The sequence below is a fragment of the Vicugna pacos genome, chromosome 9 (assembly GCF_048564905.1).
Source record: "Vicugna pacos chromosome 9, VicPac4, whole genome shotgun sequence".
NCBI classification, from domain to species: domain Eukaryota; kingdom Metazoa; phylum Chordata; class Mammalia; order Artiodactyla; family Camelidae; genus Vicugna; species Vicugna pacos.
Genome location: NC_132995.1, coordinates 53,251,841 through 53,278,461, shown reverse-complemented (window position 1 = coordinate 53,278,461; position 26,621 = coordinate 53,251,841). Strand labels below are relative to the sequence as shown.

At 47.6% G+C, this 26,621-nt stretch overlaps 1 protein-coding gene across 1 annotated transcript; it reads left to right on the top strand.

Moving 5' to 3' along the window:
• The first annotated feature begins 13,851 nt into the window (after nucleotides 1-13,851).
• On the top strand, nucleotides 13,852-25,591 carry KCNG4 (potassium voltage-gated channel modifier subfamily G member 4). Its single transcript, XM_006207535.4, has 2 exons — nucleotides 13,852-14,601; nucleotides 23,990-25,591. Exons 1-2 carry the CDS (start codon nucleotides 13,852-13,854, stop codon nucleotides 24,758-24,760), a joined length of 1,521 nt encoding a protein of 506 aa, XP_006207597.3. The 3' UTR covers nucleotides 24,761-25,591.
• The last annotated feature ends 1,030 nt before the right edge of the window (nucleotides 25,592-26,621 follow it).

The window sequence follows — 26,621 nt, the reverse complement described above, 5'->3', positions numbered from 1 at the left end:
CCAATCCAAAATTCCCTGAGTTCCTTGCAGCCAAAAGATCGCCAGTGCACAATAATAAATAAATATGTTCCCATCTCTTTGCAAAGCAAAGCGCTCCTCTGGGTGGGAATGCATTTCAGAAGTTGGATGTTCTGGTGAGAGGAGGCCTCGAAAGGTGAGGCCACCTAACAGTGAGCCAGCTTCTCTCCCTCCCAGTGCTCACCCTAGAGGCTCCCAACCACCACTAGTGGCCTCCTGGGCTCAGCAGTTCGCATCTCCTGCCATTGGGCCTTTTCACCTCCCACCCCCACCTTCACCGTTGCAGACTCCACTCCTGCAGGGACGTTTGGGAGAATTGTCCACCATGACCTGGGCCCCACGGAAACTCCAGCTGGTTCCCCTCTGCCCGGCAGTCCTGCCAGGGACCCAGTGAAGCCCCGCGGGGCCCAGGCCATGCTTCTGGCCAGCCAGCCCTCGGTCCAGGAGGGCACTTCTCAGGTCAGATGGTTCACGTCTCTGAGAAAGTGCCCAGAAGGGAACCCCCTTGGCCCGCGTTCCCCAGACTCACCTGGAACAACATCCTTCTCCTTAGACGACTTGGAGCGCACATCTCCAGGGGCAGAGGTGTGAGGTTGGATGTTTCCCGGGGATGGGGTGGGGTTGGAGACGACAGGGTGCAGAGAGGGTCCCTCTAAGACTCTCAGCCCTTTACAGGAAATAATTTGCAGCCTGATAAGGTGCAGTGACCCCTGGCAGTGGGAGGGCCGTGTTTGCTGGACCCAAACAGACTCAATCAGTCTGTTCCTTAGAAACCCTGGGAACCTCTGAAAGGGCCTCCCTCCCACCGATGCCCTCAGGGGGCTCCATGAGGCTCTCCAAGGGGGTTCTCTTGGCAGGAGAAGAATCCCGCCGGGCCCCCCGTGACCAGGAGGGAGTCCACAGTTCCGGGACGCACTCAGGTCAACCTGGTGCCATTCCCTTCAAGCCCAAATCCCTACTCACTCCCTGCCTCTCAGCCAGGCATTGGCCTCGCGGGGGTTGGAGGTGGGTAGAGGGGTGAGGAATCCTTTCCCTCAAGCACCCTCCAGGCCTCCCAGGACCCAGAGCTGCTCCAGAAGAAATTCATTGCTTTCTATACAACCTGGGACCTCCCCGCACCTGGCTGGGGGTGACTTCCGCTCCCTGGACAGGGTGCTGAGGAGACTCCTGCGTGTGCTCCCAGCCCCAGCTCTTCTCTGCACTCTGGACTCCAATTCCCAAACACGTGCAGCTGGGTGTCCTCAACCGAGTATGTTCAAGGCTGACATCCTCTTTCTCCCAAACGTCTTCTCCTCTATTGCTTCCTATTTGGGTTACTGCCCCGCCCCTAATCTGCTCTGCCACACAGACTGGAAACCTTGGGGTCACCTTAGCTGACTTTCACTGCCTGCACCGCATCCTCCATCCACCCAGCACCCCGGACTCTGCACACCCTGCCAACTCTCCTCCTGAATCACGCCCGCGTCCCTCCTGCCTCCTACCTCATTCCAGTCCCTGCCTTCTGCCTAGCACCCTCCTCTCATGGTCTCCTAACTGGGATGCCCACCTCGCCAATGTCTTTATCTGGTACATATCTTCCCTCAGGTGCGTCAGAACTGGTCATAGTCTTCCTGAGTTCTTTTTAACAACACTGTAATGCCTTTTGCTAAGCATGCATTCTACCACTTGAGCTACACCCTCCCCCTTTGTAATGCCTTTTGAATAAGAACCAAGTGCCCACACAATTGAACTTATTTACAAAACAGAAACAGACTCACAGATCCAACAACACATAAAAAAGATTATACATCATGACCAAATGGGGTTCATCACAGGGACACAAGGCTGGTTCAACATACGCAAATCAATCAATGTAATACATCACATCAACAAGACAAAGGACAAAAACCACATGATCATCTCAATCGATGCAGAAAAAGCATTTGATAAAATTCAACATCCATTTATGATAAAAACTCTCGCCAAAGTGGGTATAGAGGGAATGTATCTCAACATAATAAAAGCTATATATGACAAACCTACAGCCAGCATAGTACTCAACGGTGAAAAACTCAAAAGCTTCCCACTAAAATCTGGGACAAGACAAGGATGCCCACTATCACCCCTCCTATTCAACATAGTCCTGGAAGTCCTAGCCACAGCAGTCAGGCAAGAGAAAGAAATAAAAGGGATCCAAATTGGAAAAGAAGAGGTAAAAGTGTCATTATATGCTGATGACATGTTACTATATATAGAAAACCCTAAAAGGTCCACACAAAAGCTACTAGAGCTGATTGAAGAATTCAGCAAGGTAGCAGGTTACAAAATTAATGTTCAAAAATCAGTTGCATTTCTTTACACTAACGATAAATCAACAGAAAAAGAAAGTAAAGAAACAATCCCCTTTAAAATAGCACCCAAAGTAATAAAATATCTGGGAATAAATCTAACCAAGGAGGTGAAAGAATTATACACAGAAAACTATAAACCATTGATGAAGGAAATTAAAGAAGACTTTAAAAAATGGAAAGATATTCCATGCTCCTGGATTGGAAGAATCAATATTGTTAAAATGGTCACACTGCCCAAGGCAATCTACAGATTTAATGCAATCCCTATCAAATTACCCAGGACATATTTCACAGAACTAGAACAAATCATAACAATATTTATATGGAACCATCAAAGACCTAGAATCGCCAAAGCATTACTGAAGAGAAAGAAAGAGGCTGGAGAAATAACTCTCCCAGACTTCAGACAATACTATAGAGCTACAGTCATCAAGACAGCATGGTACTGGTACCAAAACAGACATATGGACCAATGGAACAGAATAGAGAGCCCAGAAATGAACCCACAAACTTTTGGTCAACTCATCTTCGACAAAGGAGGCAAGAATATACAATGGAATAAAGACAGTCTCTTCAGCAAATGGTGTTGGGAAAACTGGACAGCAGCATGTAAAACAATGAAGCTAGAACACTCCCTTACACCATATACAAAAATCAACTCAAAATGGATTAAAGACTTAAACATAAGACAAGATACAATAAACCTCCTAGAGGAAAACATAGGCAAAACATTATCTGACATACATTTCAAAAATTTTCTCCTAGAAGAAATAAAAGCAAGAATAAACAAATGGGACCTAATGAAACTTACAAGCTTCTGCACAGCAAAGGAAACCAGAAGTAAAACAAGAAGAAAACCTACGGAATGGGAGAAAATTTTTGCAAGTGAAACCGACAAAGGCTTGATCTCCAGAATATATAAGCAGCTCACATGACTCAATAAGAAAAAAATAAACACCCAATCCAAAGATGGGCAGAAGACCTAAACAAGCAATTCTCCAAGGAAGACATACAAATGATCAAAAAGCACATGAAAAAATGCTCAATATCACTAATTATCAGAGAAATGCAAGTCAAAACTACAATGAGGTATCACCTCACACCAGTCAGAATGGCCGTCACTCAAAAATCCACAAATGACAAATGCTGGAGAGGATGTGGAGAAAGGGGAACCCTCCTACACTGCTGGTGGGAATGCAGTTTGGTGCAGCCACTGTGGAAAACAGTGTGGAGATTCCTCAAAAGACTAGGAATAGACTTACCATATGACCCAGGAATCCCACTGCTGGGCTTGTATCCAGAAGGAAATCTACTTCAGGATGACACCTGCACCCCAATGTTCATAGCAGCACTATTTACAATAGCCAAAACATGGAAACAGCCTAAATGTCCATCAACAGGTGACTGGATAAAGAAGAGGTGGTATATTTATACAATGGAATACTACTCAGCCATAAAAACTGACAACATAATGCCATTTGCAGCAACATGGATGCTCCTGGAGAATGTCATTCTAAGTGAAGTAAGCCATAAAGAGAAAGAAAAATACCATATGAGAGCGCTCATATGTGGAATCTAAAGAAAAAAAACAAAAACAAACAAACAAAAACAAAGCATAAATACAGGACAGAAATAGACTCATGGACAGAGAATACAGACTTGTGGTTACCAGGGGGGTGGAGGGTGGGAAGGGATAGACTGGGATTTCAAAACTGTAGAATAGATAAACAAGATTACACTGTATAGCACAGGGAAATATACACAAAATGTTATGATAAATCACAGAGAAAAAAATGTGACAATGAGTGTGTATATGTCCATGAATGACTGAAAAATTGTGCTGAACACTGGAATTTGACACAACATTGTAAAATGATTATAAATCAATAAAAAATGTTAAAAAAAAAAAAAGAGAAACAGACTCACAGACATAGAAAACAAACTTATGGTAACTTGGGGGAGGGTGGGGTGGGAAGAGATAAATTGGGAGTTTGAGATTTGCAGATACTACTATATATAAAATAGATAAACAGCAAGTTTATAGTGTATAGCACAAGGAACTATATTCAGTATCTTAACCTATAATGAAGAAATGAAAACAAATACATGTATGTATATGCATGACAAACGTGCTGTACACAGAAATTGACACAGCATTGTAAACTGACTATACTTCAATTAAAAAAAAAATCCAAATGCCCAATCCAGCACCCAAAGCCATGTTCTCTCTGAATCCTATTTCCCTTTCTAACATAATAACTGATGGTCCTTTCCTTCTGACCACATACACTACTCTCCAGGCAGGCCTCCCTCTGCATACTTCAGTCCTCACTGCTGCATTCCCCTCAGGCCCAGAGGCCTTTGTCAGGGTCACTGCTCAAACTCCTACTCCTACTTCCATGCCCAGCTCAAATGGCCCTTCCTGCAAAAATCTTCCTAGGATTCTTCCAATTAGAACCCATCTCAAATTTCCCTGTCGTCCAAAAACTCAGTGGTTTACCTCATTAACATTTCTTTAAATCCGTAGTTGTGACACTCAGTTGTGAGTCTGTCTCCCTGATGTGCAGCCCACAAGTCCAGGGCTGGGTCTTAATCACCCCTGAACACCCTTCAGGCTCCACCCTCGAGCAGAAATTGGTGGGGAGTGGAACTCCAGCAGAAGCCGAGCATCTTCAACCTGATCTGCGTGGACGCCTTTGTAATAGGCCAGATAAACTATCCAACTGTCCTAACCATTAAAAAATAACAGTCATAGAGGGTGGAGATAGTTCAGAGGAAGAGCTCATGCTTAGCATGCATGAGGTCCTGGGTTCAATCCCCAGACCTCAATTTAAAAAAAAAGAAAAGAAACAGAAATTCGTAAAATCATAGCTCTATGATAATTACCAATATCTGTTGTATTAAGTCATTATAATCATAAGTAGTTTTCAAAATGATACATAAAGGTTAAAAATAGGTTAAATGGAAAGTAAAATTCAGGATCTTCGTCACCTTAAGGTTACTAGTCACAGCTTAATCTGTACCTGGTCTTGTCTCATGTTGCTTACTCAACCTTGAACCCTTCTGGCCTCTGTTACCTCCAGAGGCAGGGACGTGGCCCCAAGTGTTTAGCCTTGGTGAAATTTGAAATGTCGGTGCAGTGTGGCAAAGTGGTCAGCAGCAGACAGACCGGGTTTTGAATCCCAGATGCCTGCAGACAGGATTCTCCAAGGCTTGGTGTCTCCATCTCTAAACTGGGAGAATAATTGAATCCACCACTGATTATCATGCTGTTGGAGGGGTTAAAACGTGTATTTCATTCAGCGCGTGGTCCATAGAAAGACTCAGTGATACGTTGGTGATGGCCTCCTTCTCGGTGCCCAGCATGGTCCTCTCTGAGCAACAAAGGAGAAAGGACTAGACTTGCTCTCGACCCTGAAAACTGTCTGGGAGCACTGGGAGCACACTGGGGTGGGAGGGAGCAGTGAGGCTCCTTATCTGCCATCCAACACCCCCTTCCCCAGGTTCTTGTATCTTCTCCACTGCAGCACCAAAGAGTAAAAAGAGTTTAGGTCCCAACATCACCCCCAGAACACTTGCTAATTGTGAAAGGGAAACATGCCCTTACAATGGACACATCTGCTGTGGCCACTTTAACCCAGTAAAGCATCTTGGTGTCATCCCTGGGGGACAGCCAAGCATCCTGAGTGCCCAGCTCCCCACCTATAAAGCATTCTTGCCAAAACTATTTAACCCAAGTGTAATCAATACTTTAGACCTGATTTCCAGAGATAGAGGGAGAAAGGGGCACTTGGGAACCATGGAATAAATCTAGAAGGAGAAACAGTCTACAAGACAATTGGCCTGATCTCTTTAAAAAGTCATTGTCATGGCAGGGGTGGTGGGGTGGGAAGGGAGAAGGTCCTGGGAGGGAACCGAAGACTATTGGAGTTTAAAAGAGTAAAGAAACATAATCAGCCAATGTCCTATGTGATGCTTAGTTGGATGTTGGTCTGAAACACAACTATAAATGATATTTTGGAAAACACAGAAGTTTAATTATAGACTGAATATTATATGATGACTAATCATATTTGATGTGATAAAGTGTTTTTGGTTATGTAGAAATTAACTTTATTTTTCTGGTTGTCTATGATGAAGATTTCAGGGTGAATTATCACAGTATCTGTGGTTTACTTTGAAATGTTGCATAAATAAATATATATATATATATATACATTCATATATAAAGTAAATATGACAAAATGCTAGTAGTTATGAGCCTAGGCAGTGAATAGGGACATTCATCATACCAGTCTTGCAATTTTTCTGCTTGTTTGAAAAACGTCATAAAAAATCTACAAGCATCTAGAGAGTAGGGGAAGCTGAGACCCCAGCACATGTTCTGCACTGTAATCCCCCAACCAGAATATAAAACATCTGGTCTCCTTGGAGGGCAATCCCACATCCAATAAAAAGGACTCAGCTGTCTGGCACTCAGAAGCAATGGCTGTGCCTTTGTAGCAGTGACTGTCCCTGCCAGTCCCCAACTTCTGCAAACCGCCGGAGGACAGACTCGCTTTCAGAAAGAGCTTGCATCTTTCACTGGGAATAATTACATCTTGAGCAATATTTTTAAACAGAAAGCTGAGGCAGCTATAATTGGTCCAACCATCTCTCTCCTTCCTTCTAGAAAAGGAAGGTAGAAGGAAGGAAGGAGGGAGATGGTCGGGCAAACCTTCATCGCTGAGTTGTCTCTAGGTCCTCAGAATTCCAGGAAGATGGAAGGCAGGGAAGGCAGGCTTGGTCCAGGTGGAGACAGAGCCGGGAGTAACTGCAAGATTCAGCGGTGATTGACAAAAAAACAGAGGTTCCAGGGCTGAAACAGCTTTGAAAGCCCAGCCACTTCAAAGCCATTCACTTGTGATAATCTGGTCCCAACTGGGCGCCCAAGGCTGAATTCAGCCCACTGATATGTCTTATTTGGCCCTCCATAGCAGTGGTGGTTTAAAAAAAATAGTTATTGATTAACAATAATTCCCTAACATCATCTAATACTCAGTCTATAATTAAATTTCTATTTTCCAAAATATCTTTCATAGTTGTTTTTCAGACCCATTTTTTCAATTTAAATACAACATACATATTAAAGTACAATTATCACATGCACAGATTCAAAACACTCTGTAATCAGGCCCCAGAACTCACTCTGCACCCTTGAAGGCAGTCATTTTCCAGACTTTTATCACCATAGATTAGTTCTGCCTGTTTTTGAAAGTTCTGTCAGTAGAATCCTGCTGTATCTGCCCTTTTGTGTCTGTCTCCATAATGACTTTGAGATTCTTCCATGCTGTTGCAAATGGTTGGAGTGTGTGCACCCCACTGCTGTATGGTATTTCACTGCAGGAGCACACATGATTTATGGACCCACTCTCCTGTGAGTGGGCGTTCCAATTGGCTGCTGTTACAACAGTGCAGTGACAGGCCCTCTAACCAGTGCCTTCTGGTGAGCAGATGTGCACGTTTCTCCTGGGTAGCCACCTAGGAGCGGAATTGCTGAGTCATCAGATGTGCACGCAGTGAGCTCCATGGTGCTTTGTAAATTTCTCATTAGTTGGCAACATTTAGAATTTGAGAGATTTATCATGAAATTCAGGGTTGTAGTTCTGCTTTCAAAGTGTAAAGCTATCACAACACAGGACCCACATTTGGTCTTTGTGAACTGGGGTTTGAGTAACCCTCAGCCCCCGCCAGCCTGCCTGGTGTCATCTTCCTGGCTCCTGGAGGCCCCTGGACTTTGGGACTCCCAGTGGGAAATGATCCCAATGTGCTTTTACTTAGAGTCTATAATGAAAATTACTAGGATGCCTTGGTTTCCCCAATGAGGACACGCTGAATGACCCCAGTGGACTGTGGGGACCCCCAAGGATTGTGATGAGGTCATTCCAGTGGGAGTTCTGAGAAATGATCTCTTTCTTTCTTCCAAGTTGGCTCCCTGTCCCAGCGGAACCAAGACACCTCTTAATTTAACTTTAAAAAAAGTTTTTGAATCAACACGTGCCCATGATTTAAAAAAAAAACAGTCAACAATACAAAATGAAGAGGGAGGGAAGGTATAGCTCAGTGGTAGAGCGTATGCTTAGCACGCACGAGGTCCTGGGTTCAATCCCCAGTACCTCCATTAAAAAAAAATACAGAACTATATAGAGAAAAGGAAATTTCCCATTGGCGTTGCCTCTGGGGATGGAACCTGAGAGGTTTTGGGAGGGAGAGAGAAGGAATGCGAACACAGAGAGGGATGATGACTTGCCCAAAGTCGCACAGCCAGTGAGTGACAGCCACAACAGACCAGATCTCAATAAGTGTTTGTGGCATGAATGGATGGATCTTAATTTCTGGAAGCAGGTGTTGGGAGGCCTGGCTGTACAGGCAAGCCTCCCAGCACCTTTTCCCCAACAAATGGCAAGTATCTCTGAAGGCTAGTTTGTGACCTGCCTGTCAGTCAGGGCTTATATCCATTCGCTATGGCTACTGTAATAAACAAAGTTAGCAGCTTGAAACAGCATCCATTAATTATTTTACAAATCTGGAGGCCAAAAGTCCAAAATGGGCCTCATTGGGCATAAAGATATCTACATCTTAATCCCCCGGACCTGCAAATATATTCCTGACATGGCAGAAGGACCTTTGCAGATGTGATTAAGACTCTTCAAATTCAAAGATGACCTTAGATTAGCCAATGGGCTCAATGTCATAACAAGGGTCCTTATAAGAGGGAGGCAGGAAGGTCGGAGAAGGTGATGAGAGGACAGAAGCAGAGGTCAGAGAGAGGCATCCACCCTCCAAGGAATGTGGGCAGCCCCAAGGGACTGGCAACAGATTCACCCCTAGAGTCTCCGGCAAGAATGCTGCCCTGATAATGCCCCAGAAGACCCATTTGGCAGTTCCGGCCTCTAGAACTACAAGATAATACAGTTGTGTTGTTTTAAGCCACTCCCTTTGCGTGTTTTGTTCCAGCAGCCCTGGCAGACTCATACCTGGTCACAGGCCATCCCTGTATCAGAAAGCATGGCAGGCGGCAGTCTTTCAGAAGACAGTGAGGACGGGCTGGCTTAGGCTGTCCTGTATCCCAGACTTCAGGAGGCTGGAAAGGGATGGGGGCCTGGCTACGTTTCCTGGTTAGCTGAGGTCTAGTGAACACAGCAGGCAGGAGTATTGTGGGCAGGAAGCAGTGGCATTAAGCTGAAAGGGGATCAGACCATTACCCAAGCCCTATAGAAGTACTTGATGAACGCCCTGGGCCTGGACCCCAGACTAAGCTCAAATTTTCTATAGCCTGGCCAAAGCAACAGGGCTAATAGAAGGCACTGTGGCCATGGAAAGAGCACTGAGCTGCGAGTCCTACCTGAGCCTGGCCTGCCATTGGCTGGCCCTGCAAGCTCAGACTCTTTCTCCCCTTTTCTGGGTCTCAGTCCTTCCACGAGTTAGGAGGGGCTCACTCTAGATCAGCACCCCTCAACTTTCCTCCTAAAAAAAGTTTTAAACAGCAGATTCCTTTCTTCTAACAAAATCTTCCTAGGTAACTTGGACTTGCTAAAATCATAATCCTAATAACAGCAAGCACTTAAATGGGACTGGCTTTGCTTGCCCAGAACATCTTCTAAGTGCTTTAGAAATGTAAATTGACTTGTGCAATACTCACAACAAACCAATAGGCAGGTGCTGTCATCTTTATTTCACAGATGTGGGAATTGAGGCACAGAGAGGTCAAGAAACTTGCTGAAGGTCACCCAGCAGGGAAATGGTAAATTCTTGATCTGAACCCATGTACTCCAGATCCAAAGAGAACTGAGAGGGAGGAGACAGGTTGGGGGAGATATGGCCAGAGATGTTAAGTGACAAATGCTGGGGGAGGTGAGGAGACAAAGAGGAGGGGAAAAAACCAGAATGACCTGAACAGATGATTTTGGAGTCTGGTCTATGAGAGGTGCTGGAGCAGCTGTGGGGTCTGAGAGAGCTGAGGGGTCGGGGAAGGGGGCAGAGGATCTCCATCACTAGCAGGTGCCCTGGGATCCCTTGGAGTGGGCTGAGTGTAAAGACTGGGCCTTGTGGAGCCACAGCATTTATTTGGGTTACACTTACAGACTCACTGTAGGAAACTGATCAGATTGAAGGCTGCCATGGTGAGGCAGCTTCCCATCCCCCTGCCCTCCCCTTTGTCTTTCCTCATTCTAGCCCCCTTGATCATTTTTGTAGAATCCTTAGGTTTCTGGCAACACCATTTAAAAATTGCTGCCCTAGACCACCTCTATTCTGTTGGCTCCTCTGTTCCTGCTTGGATTCATCCCATCGCCCAGGCCACAGAGAGCCCACTGAGGCCAGCAGCTCCGGCCACCCCCTCTAGGGTAGCCTTGAAAGGCTGAAGCTTGGACCTCCTCACTCCCAGATCCTTGCATCAGAACCCCAAGTCTCTATTAAGTACACATTCCAACCAGCAAGGTGACCTTGAGCAAGCCTCTTCCCTAGACCTCCAGGCCTCATCTGCAAAATGAAGCTGATAATAATAACTCACCTTCTGAAGCCAAGAGACCGAGCCTCAAAACCTCTTAAGAAAATTAATAAAAGCCAATGTACATGGACCACCTACGTGAGAAGATGGTTTTGCCACTTCAGCCATCACTGCTTCCACTGTCCTCATTTGACCAGTGAGAAAACTGAGCCCAGAGGGGCAAAGTGACTGACCAAGGACACACAGCAAGGTAGTGCAGAGCTGAGGCCAGGATCCAGGCCCTAGAACTGGGTCTCTTCCTCTTTATCCCAATCGTGCTGCCAAATCCACAGAAGCAGCCTTCCCCGTGCCTTCTGGGGTGACTCTCCCTGAACCCTGTCTTCTTCTCATATTTTATACTAACAAAGAAACTGAGGCTCAGAGGCATGGAGTCACCTGCCCAAGGTCACCGAACCACTCACATCAGAGCCAGAGATCCAGGCGTGTATGACTGCACGCTCACGCCTCTTCTCTGATTGTCACGCAGCCTCCAGAATGCCCACCCAGCGCTCGGATGCTGGGTTTCACTGAACCTGTCCCAGGCATGGGCTAGTTAAAGGCAGAAAAAGTTCCTCCTGCAGCCTCTACCTGCACACCTCCCCATCATCAGGGAGCCTCCGGGATGCCAGGAACGGGTATAGCTGCAGACACCCCAGCCTCAAGTTGCCCTCCACTCCCTCCGAGTTATGCTCCTCCTTGGAGGGGAGGGAGGGCAGCTCTCCTTGCCTTCCAAGCGGTTGGCAGAGCGGCTGCTGCTCCTGCCTGCTGCCTGGCTGATGGAGAGATTATTTCTAAGCCTTTCCCATCCCCCACCCCCTTCTCTTGCAGGACCACACTGGCTGTCCCCGTGGGACTCAGAGTGCAGAGCCTGCCGCTGAAGCAGGACAGCTGGCCCAGCTCCCTCCCAGCATGAACCCCTCAGACCCTCACCTCTCACGGGGAAAGGGGCTTCTGGATCCTTTTTGAAAACCCACCCCACCCCTCCCCGAGCAGTTCTGCAGCTGCTGGAGAGATGCAGAATGAACGGACTTCTGGTTTTTGGAGGAGGCGAGGGAAGAAAGGTTGAAAACTAACTCCGCCAGAAACTGCTGCGTTTGGGACTTTTCTCTCCTTCCCCTTTGTCTCCACCACAAACCTGTCTCTTCCCTGGGCACTGAGACAGGGGCTTCCCTTGCCTGACAGAGAGACAGCTGGAAATGGGCTCGCTGAGACAGGAGGGTGAGTTAAACTTTGGGAGAAGAAGTTACTATTTGCTGCAGGGGTGGGGGTTTATTTGCAGGATGCTCTTAAACATCCTTGGCCACAGTGCTATTGTGAGTGAATCCCTTTCCCAGGTTCAGGAAGGGGCTTTGGGCGCCAGCTGTTCCTGGGGAGGTGGGGGGCAGTGGGTTGCAAAGTTGAGTTTGTGCAGTGAATGCAGAAAGGGCAGTTTTTGGGGTTGAAGAAAGAGACCCCGGCTGGGAGACAGTGTCTTTGGTTGCACTGGGACTTTTTTGCTATGTGACCTTGGACAAGTCGTTTCAGTACTCTGGGTCTGGTTATTTTCTCGCGGAAAAGAAGCACCCTTGAGAAGGGCTTCCCTGATTTCAAAATACTCTTCTCTCCGCAGGCTGCTCATCTTCCTCTGGCCATACATTGCAAATGAAGTAATTCATGCAGAATAGCAGAATATTGTGTGGTGGGGCAAGTGTAAAATGCATAGACTGTGATTCAACTCTTCACTACCTGCTGGACTCCAACTGGCTCTGAAATTGAGAGCAACTTTTATTTCCACTCAGCTGCTGAGTTTTTCTCTTGATTGGAGTGCATCTTGGAATGTAAGGTTTAGATGCTTTGGAAACAGCTCTGGCTAGAATGTGTAACACGGGAAATGGTTGCAGGAGACTGAGGATGAGAAATATTGTGGCAATGATTTTTTTTAATGCATGGGCTCAATCTCAAACCCTTCCTCTAAGTCAAGAGCCCTAAATAGGTCTGGAATGGAGAGAGTATTAGAGGCCCCTTCATTTCACAGATGACAGGATCCGAGGCCCAGAGAAGGGAAGTAACTGGCTCAGGGTCACACAGCAAAGTGTTTGAGACAAACACCCAGTGAACACGGAGGAACGCTGTCATTGACAGCAGAGTCCTCCAAATGCAAAAGCAAGTAAGAGGCATCATTGTAGAGTATCTCCTGAGAGTCAGACGCTATGCCAAGCACAGCCACATTCCTCATTACTTAACCTTTCTGCGCCTCAATTTCCTCATCTGCAAAATGGAGGTACTAATGTCTACCTCACGGTGTTCTTAGATGAGTTAACATAGATGAAGCATGGGGATTGGTGCCTGCCATGTCAGAAATGACTAGAAGTGTTCTTAATATACACTTTATATATATATTACTCTGCCCAGTGAGGTGGGCACTCAAATCACCCCAGCTGTGCAGATAAAGCAAAGGGCTCAGAGGGGCTAAGAAACCCACCTGTGGTGGCAGTTTTTAAAGGATCGGAACCTGGTCCTGCAGTTGAGAACCTTTGACACTCTTAAGCTGTATTTCCAACAACTCTATTTTGCAAGATTGGTACAAGTCTTGTCATTGGCATAACGATGCTGAGATCAGAGAGGTTAAGCCACTTGCCCAAGACCACACAGCCTGGAAGTGATGCAGCTCTGAATTGTCCAGGTCATGACAGAGCTCCCCAAGTCCCAGTCCACGTAATGCCTGTTCCAGGGAGATTCTTCTGAGAGGTAAGTAAATGTTCAGCTGGGGAAGGGATGTCATCATCATCTCCTTTTGTTCACTGATAGATCCCAAGTGCATAGCTGGTGCCCAATAGATGTATGTTGGATGGAAGATTAAAAGAATAAAGGATGGAGAAGCAGTTGCAGGAAGGCAAATGTGAGGAAATGTCTGTGCTGTCTAGGACTTGGCCCTGAGACTGATGTGTCCCCCGTTTTCTTGCTCTTGTCCCTTTGGGTACCAGGACGTCTTCGGCCATGCCCATGCCTTCCGGAGACAAGGACCTGTACCCCGGACACCATCACTTCAGCTCCTGCAGCCCTTTGAGTCAGTTCTTGCATGGCGCAGTGGAGTCACGCTCCATCAAGGGCGTTTACTACCGCAGGGCCCGGAAGGTGGGTGCGCTGGACGCCTCCCCCACCGCGGACCTGAAGAAAGAGATCCTGGTCAACGTAGGGGGCAGGCGGTACCTCCTTCCTTGGAGCACGCTGGACGAGTTTCCGCTGAGCCGCCTGAGCAAACTCCGCTTCTGCCGGAGCCACGAGGAGATTGCGCAGCTCTGCGATGATTATGACGAGGATAACCAAGAGTTCTTCTTTGACAGGAGCCCCAGTGCTTTCGGGGTGATTGTGAGTTTCCTGGCGGCCGGCAAGCTGGTCCACCTCCGGGAGATGTGTGTGCTGTCCTTCCAGGAAGAGCTGACCTACTGGGGGATTGAAGAAGCCAACCTGGAGAGATGCTGCCTGCGGAAACTGCTCCGGAAGCTGGACGAGCTGGATGAGCTGCGCAGGGAGGAGGCGCTGCAGCAGCAGAGGGAGGCCTGCCGCCCTGCCGTGCACACATCGCGCTGGGGGCTCTTCATGAACCGGCTGCGGGAGATGGTGGAAAATCCGCAGTCCGGGCTCCCCGGGAAGGTCTTTGCTTGTCTGTCCATCCTCTTCGTGGCCACCACGGCTGTCAGCCTGTGTGTCAGCACCATGCCCGACCTGAGGGCCGAGGAGGACCAGGTGAGTGGTCCATTTCTCCACTGCACATGGTGCTTGGGACCCTGGGGATGGAGGGCCCACAGATATGTTTTCATCTCTTTTAAAGCCAGAAGGAAAGAAGTGAATATCATCTAGCATGGCTTGTATTCATTTTCAGACCAATGCGGTCATAAGAGATTATTTTTATGTCTGGTTCTTGGAAAAAGAGGTGCATGGAGGGGGCCCATGAAAATCATGAGGGGCCCTGCATCGGACAGCGAACGCTGGGTACGCACAAAGCCCCTCTGGTCTTAGTGTGCTGAGCAGATCCAACCCTACCACTTTCGGCTCTGTGACCACGGGCTCCACCTCTCTGAGCCTCAGTCTCCTCCTCCATCAGACAAGTGAGATCAATGTGGAGGATCACACACTCAATGCCCTCATTGCGTATTAATTGAGCAGCTACTCTGTGCCGTGCACTAGACCAGGCCAAGATTCCCTGCCTTCTTAAGCCAATATTCTCATGGGCATCCCAGGTCCATTTTCAGATAAAGAAACTCAGGGCATTTGGCTTCCAAGGGCATTTGGCTCAGGGCATTTGGCTTCCAAGGGCTTCCCTAGTGAAGATGTCAATGATGGCAGAGATTCTGGGCCCTCGTTCCTGAGCCTCCGAGTCAGTCCTATTGGATGGAGAACTCAGAGATGAGTTGATCTGGAGGTGACCCTGCCCCCGGAGGCCAGAGTAGACATGTTTGCTGGCCCCCTCCTGGATTCTCTTTCCAGGAAGCTGTGGGAGACTCTCCAAACCCCCAGGGGGCCAGATGGTCTGAGAAATTAGGTCAGAACCTAATGTTTTGTTGGAAAGGTTATTGGAGAGCTTCAAACTGAGGACTGGGTTGTTTCCTTAGCTAAGATGCTGCTCTATACTCCTCCATGGCTCCCCAGCACCTAACTTAGAGAGCTTACATTGTAGAGGACAGAGAGAGACAATCAACAACATAAATAAGGCAGTGCAGGCTGCATATGGTTGACAACTGGTGTCAGTTGATAAAAGTTCCCTTCCCTTAAACATATGTCCCAGGACAATCCCAGGGAGGGTCAGAGAACTTTCCAGATAGAGAGGACTTAGATGGAGAACCAGCCAGTGCCGCACATGGAATATGCTCTCAATAAATATCTGTTGAATAAAATGTATCTTGTCCAACCTATAAATGTTTTGTCCCAAAGCAAACCAATGTAAATGTTTTGATTTTCAGTTTTTTCCCCATAGAGAGGACTGTAGCTGTAGATTGGATTGCAGGCCTTTTTTTCATTCTTTAGCATGAAATCATGTGATTTAAGAGCCTGCTTGTTCATAAAAATATTTACACATGGACACTGCAGTAAAAAGATTAGGATGGAGGAAAGCTTATAACTCAGTGGTAGAGCCCATGCTTAGCATACATGAGGTCCTGGATTCAATCCCCAGTACCTCCATTAAAATTTTTTTTAAATATATAACTAAACCTAATTACCCCCACAAAAACCCCCCAAACTGCAAAAGATTAGGACAACATAAGCAGACTCCATCCCCTGCCCCCCAAGTTTGCCCTTGATCTCAGTTGCTGAGAAAGGACCCCTGGATTCTTCACAAGCCTGTTCCTCTTAAGGATATTCAGGGAGCCAGGATTTAAATTGTGCAGAGGGACAAACTCTTTTCAAAGCTTAATGCTTTGAAAATTACTCAAGGTGTGAACCCAGGTTTATGTAATTGGTACTTGAAAAAATTAAAACAGAAGTGGGTGAGAGGTCCGCAGAATCAGGGTATCAGGCAGCCATTTCTGCTGCTGGGATAAGAGCAGTGATGCCCTTGTCCAGCTGCGACCTTTGTGTAGCTGTGAAACCACCCCTGGGTGTTCTGCCTGGAGAGAGGCTGGGAGGCGCAGCCCTCCCAAAAATGTATCTATTTCCCCTTTAGATGGTAATTCAGGGAGCCTGGAGGCTGAGGATGAGGTAGGCTTTGTTCTTTCAAACTGTGCCCTTACATTTACATAAAAAGATGATGTTCTTTCCCGGGCACACATGCCTGGTATTTCGTACTTGCCCTCTGGGACACCAGTCTGAAAGCAGCAATTCAGCAGCACTGCAAACTGGGCAGCTGCTCCTGGGGGCAGGCGGTGCCTGGGGGATTGTTGGGGCCGAGTCGTCCCTAGGGGATGTGACCCCACAGAAATCCTCCATCAGACACAGAAGAGGTGTCATGCTGGGTTGGAGAGTAAGAGCACATGCGAAGAAAGCATTTTCCTTTTCCTTTTTCTTCTGACTTTTCCAAGCAACATCCCTTGAGTCAACTTGGCAGTTTGGGTTCAAGGTATGTGCCTGAGATCGCAAATTAAAATAGAAGGAGGAGGCAATACGGGCAGAAAGGACCAAGCCAAGTGCCTAAGCACCTTCAGAAGCATTCGGACTTTGCTGGGTTCCCTGGGGGAGCTCAGCCCTGAAGGGATGAAAGAACTGATGCTTATTAAGTGCCTCCCCCAGGAGGCTGACATTGGACAGGATGGACAGACCCCTCGCAACAGCTTTGGGAATTGGATATGGCTGCTACTCCCCCATTTTACAGATGAGGAAACTGAGGCTTAGGGAAATTTTATCACTTTCTTAAGCTCACAATTAGTAAGTGGCAGAGCCCAGATTTGAGCTCACTTCCACTTGGCTCTAAAACCTGACCCCTTGGGATGGCACTGGCTTCCAATGCTGGGCGGCTCTGCCTGTAGTCTAGATCAACAGTCTCGATGGTCCTTAGCGTTTCTAGTGCAGCGGGACTTGGTGAAGTGCATCTCTATTCAGCACGATGGTTCTGAGTACAGACACTCTGGGTTTAAATCTTAGCTTCATCCTTCATGAACTCAGTTATCCCTGGAAAGTCACTCCTTGAGCCTAGTTTCCCTCTGTAAAATGGGGATGCTATTAGTCCTTTCCTCAAGGGGTTAGGGTGAGGATTAAAAGATTAATTCTTGTAAAGCGATTGAAACAATGCTGACACTTAGAAAGTGCTCAAAAAATGTTAGTCACCATCCTATTCACTTGTTAACAGGAAGTCACAATATTTACCTTTTATTCATTCAACAACAGTTACTGAGTGCCTACCAAGTCCTTTCTTCCACATGCTGCAGTTAAGACAAATTTCTTCCTTTCTTGGAGCTTACAGTCTGAGCATCCCAGCTCCATGTTTATAATTGAGGTGAAATTCATATAACATAAAATCAACCATCTTAAAGTGAACAATTCAGGGACATTTAGCACATTCATAATGTTGTGCAGCCAGCAGTTCTATCAAGTTCCAAAACATTTCTAGCACTCCTAAAGAAAATCCTGGACTAATCAGGCAGCCACTCCCGGCCCCCACCCCAGACCCTGGCAACCACCAGCCTGCTTTGTCTCCGTGGATTTCCATATTCCAGACACTTTAGATAATAGAATCATACAATATGTGACCTTTTGTTTTGGCTTTGTTCACTTTGTATAATGTGCTCAAGGTTCATCTGTGCTGTAGCCTGGATCAGTACTGCATTCCTTTTCTGGGCTGAATAATATTCCACTGTCTGTAAACACTGCCACTTGTTTATCCTTCATTCAGTGATGAACAGTGCAATTCCCCAGGTTCTTTGCTTTCCTCTGCCTGAGTTCTCCACCACGGTTGTCAACCTTGCCATTCAGCCCTAGCACCCTTTCCATGTAGCCAGTGGCCACCTTCTCTGCTGGTCAGAGCACCTTGCCCTCTCTCTGGGGGAGGCTGGAGGTTACTGGGCAGCTGCCATCGAACACTCACTCCTTTTCTCTTGCCCTCTTTCTTCCTCTTTACTGCTACCAAGATACCCCCAAGAGCTGCAAACAGTATCGTTCATGGGAAGGAGCCAGAATCTCTCTGCCATTGCTGGGGTGGGATCCCAGCCTGTTGCTCCCTGGCTCTGCCCTTGGACAAGTCACTCTGTTTCTTGGTGCCTCTATGTCCTCACCTATAAAAGAAGATAATGACAACACCTGTTCCTAGGGAGGCATTGGATTGATGGTCCTATTTATCATGTGCTGGCAAAGAGCCAAGACCACCTGTTTTCACCCACCTTTGGGACTTGTTCACACTCCTCCTGTCTATGTTGCTCATCAAATGCTCTTCCTGCTCTGTTGAACCTAAATGGCAGCTGCCAAGGCAGCAGGCAGAAGTCTCCAACATCTGTTTCCAGTGCCTGCCAGCATCCTTCATTCACTTGTGCACTCAACAGACCTTCCCCGAGGGTCGGCTCTGTGCTGGGGACCAGTGACAAGCACAGCACATGCTCTCATGTCTCCTCCCACTTTAGCTTCTACTCCTACCCGGGGATTTGCTTAGGACTTCGGGGATGTTGCAAAGGGACGTACTCTGATTGCAGCTGTGCAAAGTGCACCGGTGGGAGCAGAGCTACAGTGGGGCCTGGGGTGGGACAGCAGGGCTCTGCTTCAGTCTTCCCCTGGCAATCTGTGTGGTGGTTTCTACCTCTCGCTGGGGTAGGGGAGGAAGGAGCAGAGAGATTTTTAAAGACCAGGAGGAAGCACTGGGGCCCCCTCGATGGAACAACACCCTCCCAGCACAGGTGCAGCTCATCTTTGGGGCTGCAACCCACCCCCACCCCCAACTCCTCCTCGCCTTTGATAAAAGGTCTTGTGCTGGAACCAGTGTCTCCTCCTCCCTGGTTCTTTCTTGGCTCATGAATCAGCTCCGTAAAGAACAGCTGGCGCTCTGTAGCTTCTCTGTGTTCAGTGACATTTGGTAATTGCTTTAGGGAATTCTTCTTAACCTGGTTTGAGGGTTGTGGGTTTTTCCCCCTGGCTGAGCCTCCCTGTGTCCTAGCTCACAAGCAGTACCCCCTGTTTTCTGGACGGGGCCCTCCTTTCCTGAGTACCCGTACTGCACGCTGTCCCTTCTCTCTGGAGATGCTTGTCTCGGTGAGTCCAATTCCTACCCCCGCCCACTCAGTTTCACACCCTCCTCAGATCCCCTGTGTGCTGGCCGGGGTTGGGGAGTAGGGGCACCTGGGAAGAGGGACTGGGGCTCGAGAGGATGGAGAGGTGGGAAAGGACCACGGAAGGGGCATGAAGAAGGGAAGGGTGGCAGAGAAAGACCTGGCTCCTGGGAGAGACATGAGTCAGCACTGCCAGGCACTGGAAGTCTCGGAGAAAACAGCCCAGGGCCAGAGGCACCAATGGAATTCATGGCCAGGCAAAGGAAAGGAAGAGAGAGAGGCTGAACTGCTGGGTGGAGCAGTGGGACTGGCATTGAGCTAAAGAGGGTAAGAAGTGGCCGATTCTAGCCGCTTTCCCAAAGAGGGAGCTGGCAGGCATGGCTGTGAGAGAGACAGAGGATGCGAGGAAGGCTCCAAGGTCAAGACTTTGGCCCTGAGTCCCTCCCAGATGGAATTCTAGAACTGGCCCGCTCTGCACCTGCCACCGTCTGCCCGGACAGCCTGTCCAGCTGGTCTCTCAGGGGCATTGGCTTGTCCTCAGAAAGCCCTGGCCACCCTCTGACCCCACAGCCCGGCAGATCAGCTCTGCTTAGGAACTTTGGGAAAGGAATAGGGCCTGGCTGCTGGATCGCCCTCACTGGGATGGCTCGGCCACTCAGACTCCAGCTCTGGTTTCTTATTCAGATATAATTCCTACGCTGTAATATGCAGCCTTTTAAAGAGTAGCACAAATCAGTATAAAGTTATGCAACCATCCCCATTATCTAGTTCCAAAACGTTTTCATCACCTTAAAAAGAAAGCCTGTACACGTTACCAGTTCCTCCCCATTCCCGCCAGTCCCACCAGCCCCAGGCAACCATGAATGTACTTTCTTTTTGTTTTGTTTTTTGTTATGGAGGGGGTAGGTAATTATATTTTTATTTATTTACTTATTTATTATTTTAATGGAGGTACTGGGATTGAACCCAGGACTTTGTGCATGCTAAGCAAGCGCTCTACCAATGAACTATACCCTCCCCCCATCAAATGTACTTTCTATCTTCACGAATTTGCCTTTTCTGGACATTTTATAGAAATGGATTTCTACAAATGTGGTCTTTTATGTTGACTTCTTTCACTGAGCCTAAGGTTTTCAAGGTTCATCTGCTTTGTAGCAAGTGTCAGAACTTCCTTCTTCTTTACAGCTGAATAATACTCCACTGTATGGCTAGACCATATTTTGTTTATTCATTCATTCATTGATAGGCATTTAGCTTGTCTCCACTTTTTGCCTGTTCTGAATTGTACTGCTATGGATATTCATGTACAAGTTTTTGTGTGGATGTGTGTTTTCAGTCCTCTCAGGTATATACCTAGAAGCAAAATTGCTTGGTCATAGAGCAAATGTATGTTTACCCTTTTGAGGGACCATCCACCTGTTCTCCACAGCAGCTGTACCATTTTACATTCTCACCAATGACGTTTGGGGATTCTAACTTCTCCACATCCTCACCAACACTTTTTTTAAATTGAAGTATTATTGGTTTACTGTATTAGTTTCAGGTGCACAACATAGTGATTTGATATTTTTAAGGATCATACTCCATTTAAAGTTATCATAAAATATTGGCTATATTCCCTGTGCTGTACCTTACACCCTTGTATCTTATTTATTCTATACCTAGTAGTTCATACCTCTTAATCCCCTTCCCCTAACACTTGCTGTGTTTTGTCCTTATGATCACAGTCATCCTAGTGAGTGTAGAGTGATATCTCATTGTAGTTTTGATTTCTGAGTCTGATTTAAATTTTTTTTTAATTAATATTTTTAGTGGAGGTACAGGAAATTGAACCCAGGACCTCATGTATGCTAAGCATGTGCTCTACCACTGAGCTATACCCTTCCCACCAAGTCTGATTTTTTTTTCATAGTGGAAAATTTCAGGCATTTATGAAGTAAGCAGAATAATATAATGAGTCCCCAAGTACCCATGACTCAGCTTTCACAGTTGTCCACGTTCCATCATTCTGGTTCTCTCTCTCTTCTCCCCCTCCCACCCTCAATCGTTTTGCATCATGATCATTCACTTTATTTTTATTTTATGGGTAAAATTTACATACATTGAAATGCACAAGTCTTAGCTGTCCAATGTAAAAAATGGGCGCTTTTTAAACCCTCAGCCCTGTTTAATATGGAATATTCCCATCACTCCAGAATGTTCTTTCAGGTCCCTTTGTAGTCCTTCCCTGCCCTACCCAGAGGCAGCCGCTGTTTTGGTGATACTGCCCACCCCCGACGAGTTTTGCCTGCTCTTGGACTTCACCTGGATAGAAACAGAAGTCTGGCTCATTTGTCCCGCATCTGTGACATTTATTCGCACCCCATTTCCTCCAGGGACAAGCCCTCCAGAAGGGCGACCAACCAAACAGGTTTGCCCAGGACTCAGGGGGTTCTGGTGACCTGGGACTTTCTGTTGCACAATCCAGAAAGTTCTAGCAAACCAGAATGAGTTGTTCATCCTACCTACAACCAGAAACTTCCCTGGAGAGAGGAAGAGTGACTTTTTTTTTTCTTTCCTTCTGTTCTAGTTTTCTTCAAATATTGGCTGGCCTGGGAATTATTTCCTCATCTTAAGCCCTATAAATCCCCACCGCCCCAACACCAGCCTCTAGTGGAGCATTTCTCTGAGGACCAGGGCTGGGAGGTTGGTTTAGGATGCGGAGTGGAGCAGCAACGCAGGGCAGAGAGCTTGCTGCAGTGCAGGGAGGTGGCCGGCGGAAGGTGGGAGGCGCATGCCCGGAATAGCCAAAATCCAGCTCCAGAGGCAGAGAGAAGACCAACAGAGCCTTCTCTGCCTCCCAGGAGTCACCATCCTGAGCTATTGGGTCACTGGTCTGGGAAGATGATTTCCAGGTCACAAGAGGCTCTTATGCCAAAGGAAAAACTCCCATTTCAGCGACAAAAATCTGGCCCAGAGTCTGAAAAACTTCCAGGTGCTTCTGAGTCAACAGGAGGGCTTGCCAAAATACAGATTCCTGGGCCCCACACTCCAGGACTTTGATTTTGTGATTGGGGGCCCTAGATCCACGTATATAACAAGCACCTGAGGGATTCTGATGCAGGAGTTATGAATCAGCTTTGAGAAATACTGATTCTGTTCCACCTCCTTCATCAGAAGTTAAAGCCCCAGGAGGAAGGAGATAGCTCAGTGGTAGAGTGCATACTAGCATGCATGAGGTCCTGGGTTCAATCCCCAGTACCTCCATTAATAAACTAACAAACAAACAGACCTAATCACTCCCTCCCCCCAAAAAAGCCAAAAAGAAGAAGACGAAGCTAAGCCCAGAGAGGGGCAGTGACCACAGAAAGTTCACACAGCAAGTTTGTAGCAGGACTAGGGAATCAGGATCCAAAACTCCTGAGCCTTCCAGAATCCTGACACAAACCCTATGGTAAAAACCTCTCCTGTGTTGGAGAATTTCCTCAGCTTCCTGTAAAATCCAGGAGAAGAGAAGAGTATTGATTGATATCATTAAACCCACTAGGCATGGTATGTCTGTGACCAGTGAATCATCTCATACAAGTAGCTACAATATTCCTTGTAGTAGTCAGCTAATTGCTTTAACTGCATCATTTCCATTTGTCATAATTCTCCTGGGGTAGAGAACCCCCCAGTCCAGAGGGGACAAATAATTTGCCTGAGTAGGTGGAAGTGTGGGTCACAGACACTCTGGACTCCACGCCTTCAACTGCACCCCACCATCTCCCACCTCTTTAGTAGACCTGATAGAAGGCAGGGGAGAGAGCTGCCCAGCCCTGGACAGGAAAAATAGAGATCAGGGCAGTCTAGCACATTTCTTTCTGCAAAGACCAGATGAAAAGAACATTTCCATTTAGTATTCCTGTGAGCCATGGCACTGGAAATAATTTCTTTTTCCACTTCAGAGGTTTTTAATCCAAAGAAAGCTGTGGTTGTCCATATCTTGCTTTTCACTCAGTCATCTGGCTTCAGTCATTCCTTCATTCATCCATCATAGATACAGATGATATAGACATAGACGCAGGTGGCAATGGTGATGATATAGATAAAGATGCAGATAGAGATGATGTACATATAGATGCAGATGTAGATATAAATACACATGATATAGATATAGACACAGATGGAGATGCAGATGCAGATGGAGATATACATACAGATGATATAGATACAGATGGAGATGATATAAATATAGACACAGAGGGAGATGGAGATGATATAGATTTAGATGGAGATGGAGATATAGATGTAATATTTAGAATATAAACATAATATTTAATACAGAGACACTATATATGGAGAATCTCTATATATGGACTCAAAATCAATACTCATATAGACCTATGGAATTGCTTTTCGGTGTCGTTACTTCTCCATTTCCAGCGCTGTGGCCCATACCCTCTCTACCTTGCGCTTTGTCGCCTCTCCAGGGGGAGTGCTCGCAGAAGTGCTACTACATTTTCATCGTGGAGACTGTCTGCGTGGCCTGGTTTTCCCTGGAGCTCTGCCTGCGGTTTGTCCAGGCCCGGAACAAGTGCCGCTTCCTCCAAGGGCCCCTGAACATCATCGACATCTTGGCCATCTTTCCCTACTACGTGTCCCTTGCCGTGTCGGACGAGCCCCAGGAGGACGGCGAGAGGCCAGGCGGGAGCTCCTACCTGGAGAAGGTGGGGCTGGCGCTGCGCGTGCTGCGGGCACTGCGCATCCTGTACGTGATGCGCCTCGCCCGCCACTCACTGGGGCTGCAGACGCTGGGGCTCACGGTGCGCCGCTGCACGCGCGAGTTCGGCCTGCTCCTCCTCTTCCTCTGCGTGGCCATCACCCTCTTTTCCCCTCTGGTCTACGTGGCCGAGAATGAATCTGGGCAGGTCCTGGAGTTCACCAGCATTCCGGCCTCCTACTGGTGGGCCGTCATCTCCATGACGACGGTGGGCTACGGAGACATGGTCCCGAGCAGCGTGCCGGGCCAGATGGTGGCCCTCAGCAGCATTCTGAGCGGGATCCTCATCATGGCCTTCCCTGCCACGTCCATCTTCCATACGTTCTCGCACTCTTACCTGGAGCTCAAGAAGAAGCAAGAGCAGCTGCAGGCCCGCCTCCGCCGCCTGCAAAATGCTGCCACGGCTAGTGAACACGAACTCCTGAGCGACGTCAGTGACCTGATCCTGGAGGGCCCTGCCTTGCCCATTGCATACATTTAACTCAATCCCTCCACCTCCTGAATATGCCAGAACTTCAACCCATCGCCCTTGGCTGACATAGGCTGGAGAACACCAGGGCCTCCATCATCTGGTGGTATGTTTCAAGAGCCAGAGAGGGGCAGGGCATTTCCGAAGCCAAGAGGGACTCAAAGCCAAAGATGTTTGGTCCTCCAGCCACTTGCTGTTTCCTCCCTCCTTGCCAGTCCCTGAGCACATCCAATTTTGCTGGATTAGATCTGTCTTCCTCCAATTTTGTTTTCTTCCCAGCAGAGTTTTCAGCATCTCAGGCTGGGTTCCAGATGCCTGCAGAATCAAGCCTACAGGATTCCATTTCTTCCCTAAGACTTTCTTTCCTGGGCCAACCCACCACCAGGAACTGGACAGTCCAGTCACTGTAAACTCTTCTGATCAATCTCCCCAGCCAGCCTCACCACGGGTTCCACAGGGATTGATGTGTTTTCCTTCTGCTCACACCACCAATGACATTTTCCTAACACAGCGGCCTGCCCCCCAGCTCTGGAAGCTCTTAGCCAAGAAGGCAGTACTGGCCTCTGCGTTAAATCCTACCATGGGGGCTGGTGGCCTGCCATCCTTCCTAACATGCCTGGGACCTGGACAGGAGTGCTCTTTGCCAGCACAGCAGGCCCTCTATGGCCAACTGAGCTCTTGGTGGGACATTTCTCAATTATCCGGACCTTGGCCTTGACAGAGGCTAACTCTTGCCAGGCACTGCATTGTCTCTTGAGAGAGCCATTCCTGATGTTGGTGCCTCCAGCACTGCAAGGACCTCAGCTTTCCACTCAGCTAAGCCACCACAGATGCAGCCTTAGAATCTGCCCCTTGCCTGTTCCCTGGACCCCTTACTGCCAGAGGATAGCTGTCCTCAGCTGATATTTAAATGAATTTATTTGTTTATCCATTCATTCATTAACAGACTCGGTCCTTTGCATCCAGTGTAGGAGGCCGAAGTAGGGCCAAATCGTTAAGAGATAAAAGCAGTGCATCCTGAGCAGAGGGGAAAGAGCAGTGAATTCTGGGCAGTCAGTTCACAGAGGGCTTCACAGAGGCAGAAGAGGGGTTGGCTACAGAGTGATGTTTCAGGTGATGAAGCTGGAAAGGTGGGTTGGGAGGAGATGCTGTGGAGAGGATTTGGATGTTTTGGTAGATAGAGAGGAAATGTTGGAGATGCAGGAGGAAGGGGTGATGTGAATGGACTGTGGGTGTGGATGATGATAATTGGATGGGTTGCAGGAGAACCAGTTTGGAACAGGGAATGATGGAACAGTTCAGGCAAGCTACAAGTTTATTAATTTTACAAGGTGGTGCAAAGTCCAGGAGTCTCATCTTTTGTTCCTGAGCTGAGCACACCCAGGAGAAGCCTCGATGCACTCCCATGAGTGATTCGGCCACACACGGCTACATGCTGTTGGTTCTCAGTCCACTGAAAAAGATGCACTAGGATCCAAATGCACAGGAGAGGAGGTCCAAATGCGGATCTGATATATTTCTTGTGTAAGCATGTTAGCCTTTCATCAATCGGAACAAATTATTTACTGTTCATTCATTTCCCTGGTATTTAGTGCAGGCCTACTATGTGTGCCGGGCACACGCCTTCCCCTGACCTCAGTGCCAAGGTTGGGGGCTCTGTTCCAGGGAAACACCCACACCAGTATCTAGCTCCATGCTGGTCTTGACCCTCATTCCCTATGACTGTTGCAGGTGCCCTCCCAGCTGCTAGGCACACATATGTCCCCATCCCTCTAGACCCCCAATAGTCGGCAGGGTGCACCCCCAAGTCCTTCCTGTGCTGACATTTCACCAAGTAGGCACTTTGCATAGTGGCATGTGGCCAGTCACACAA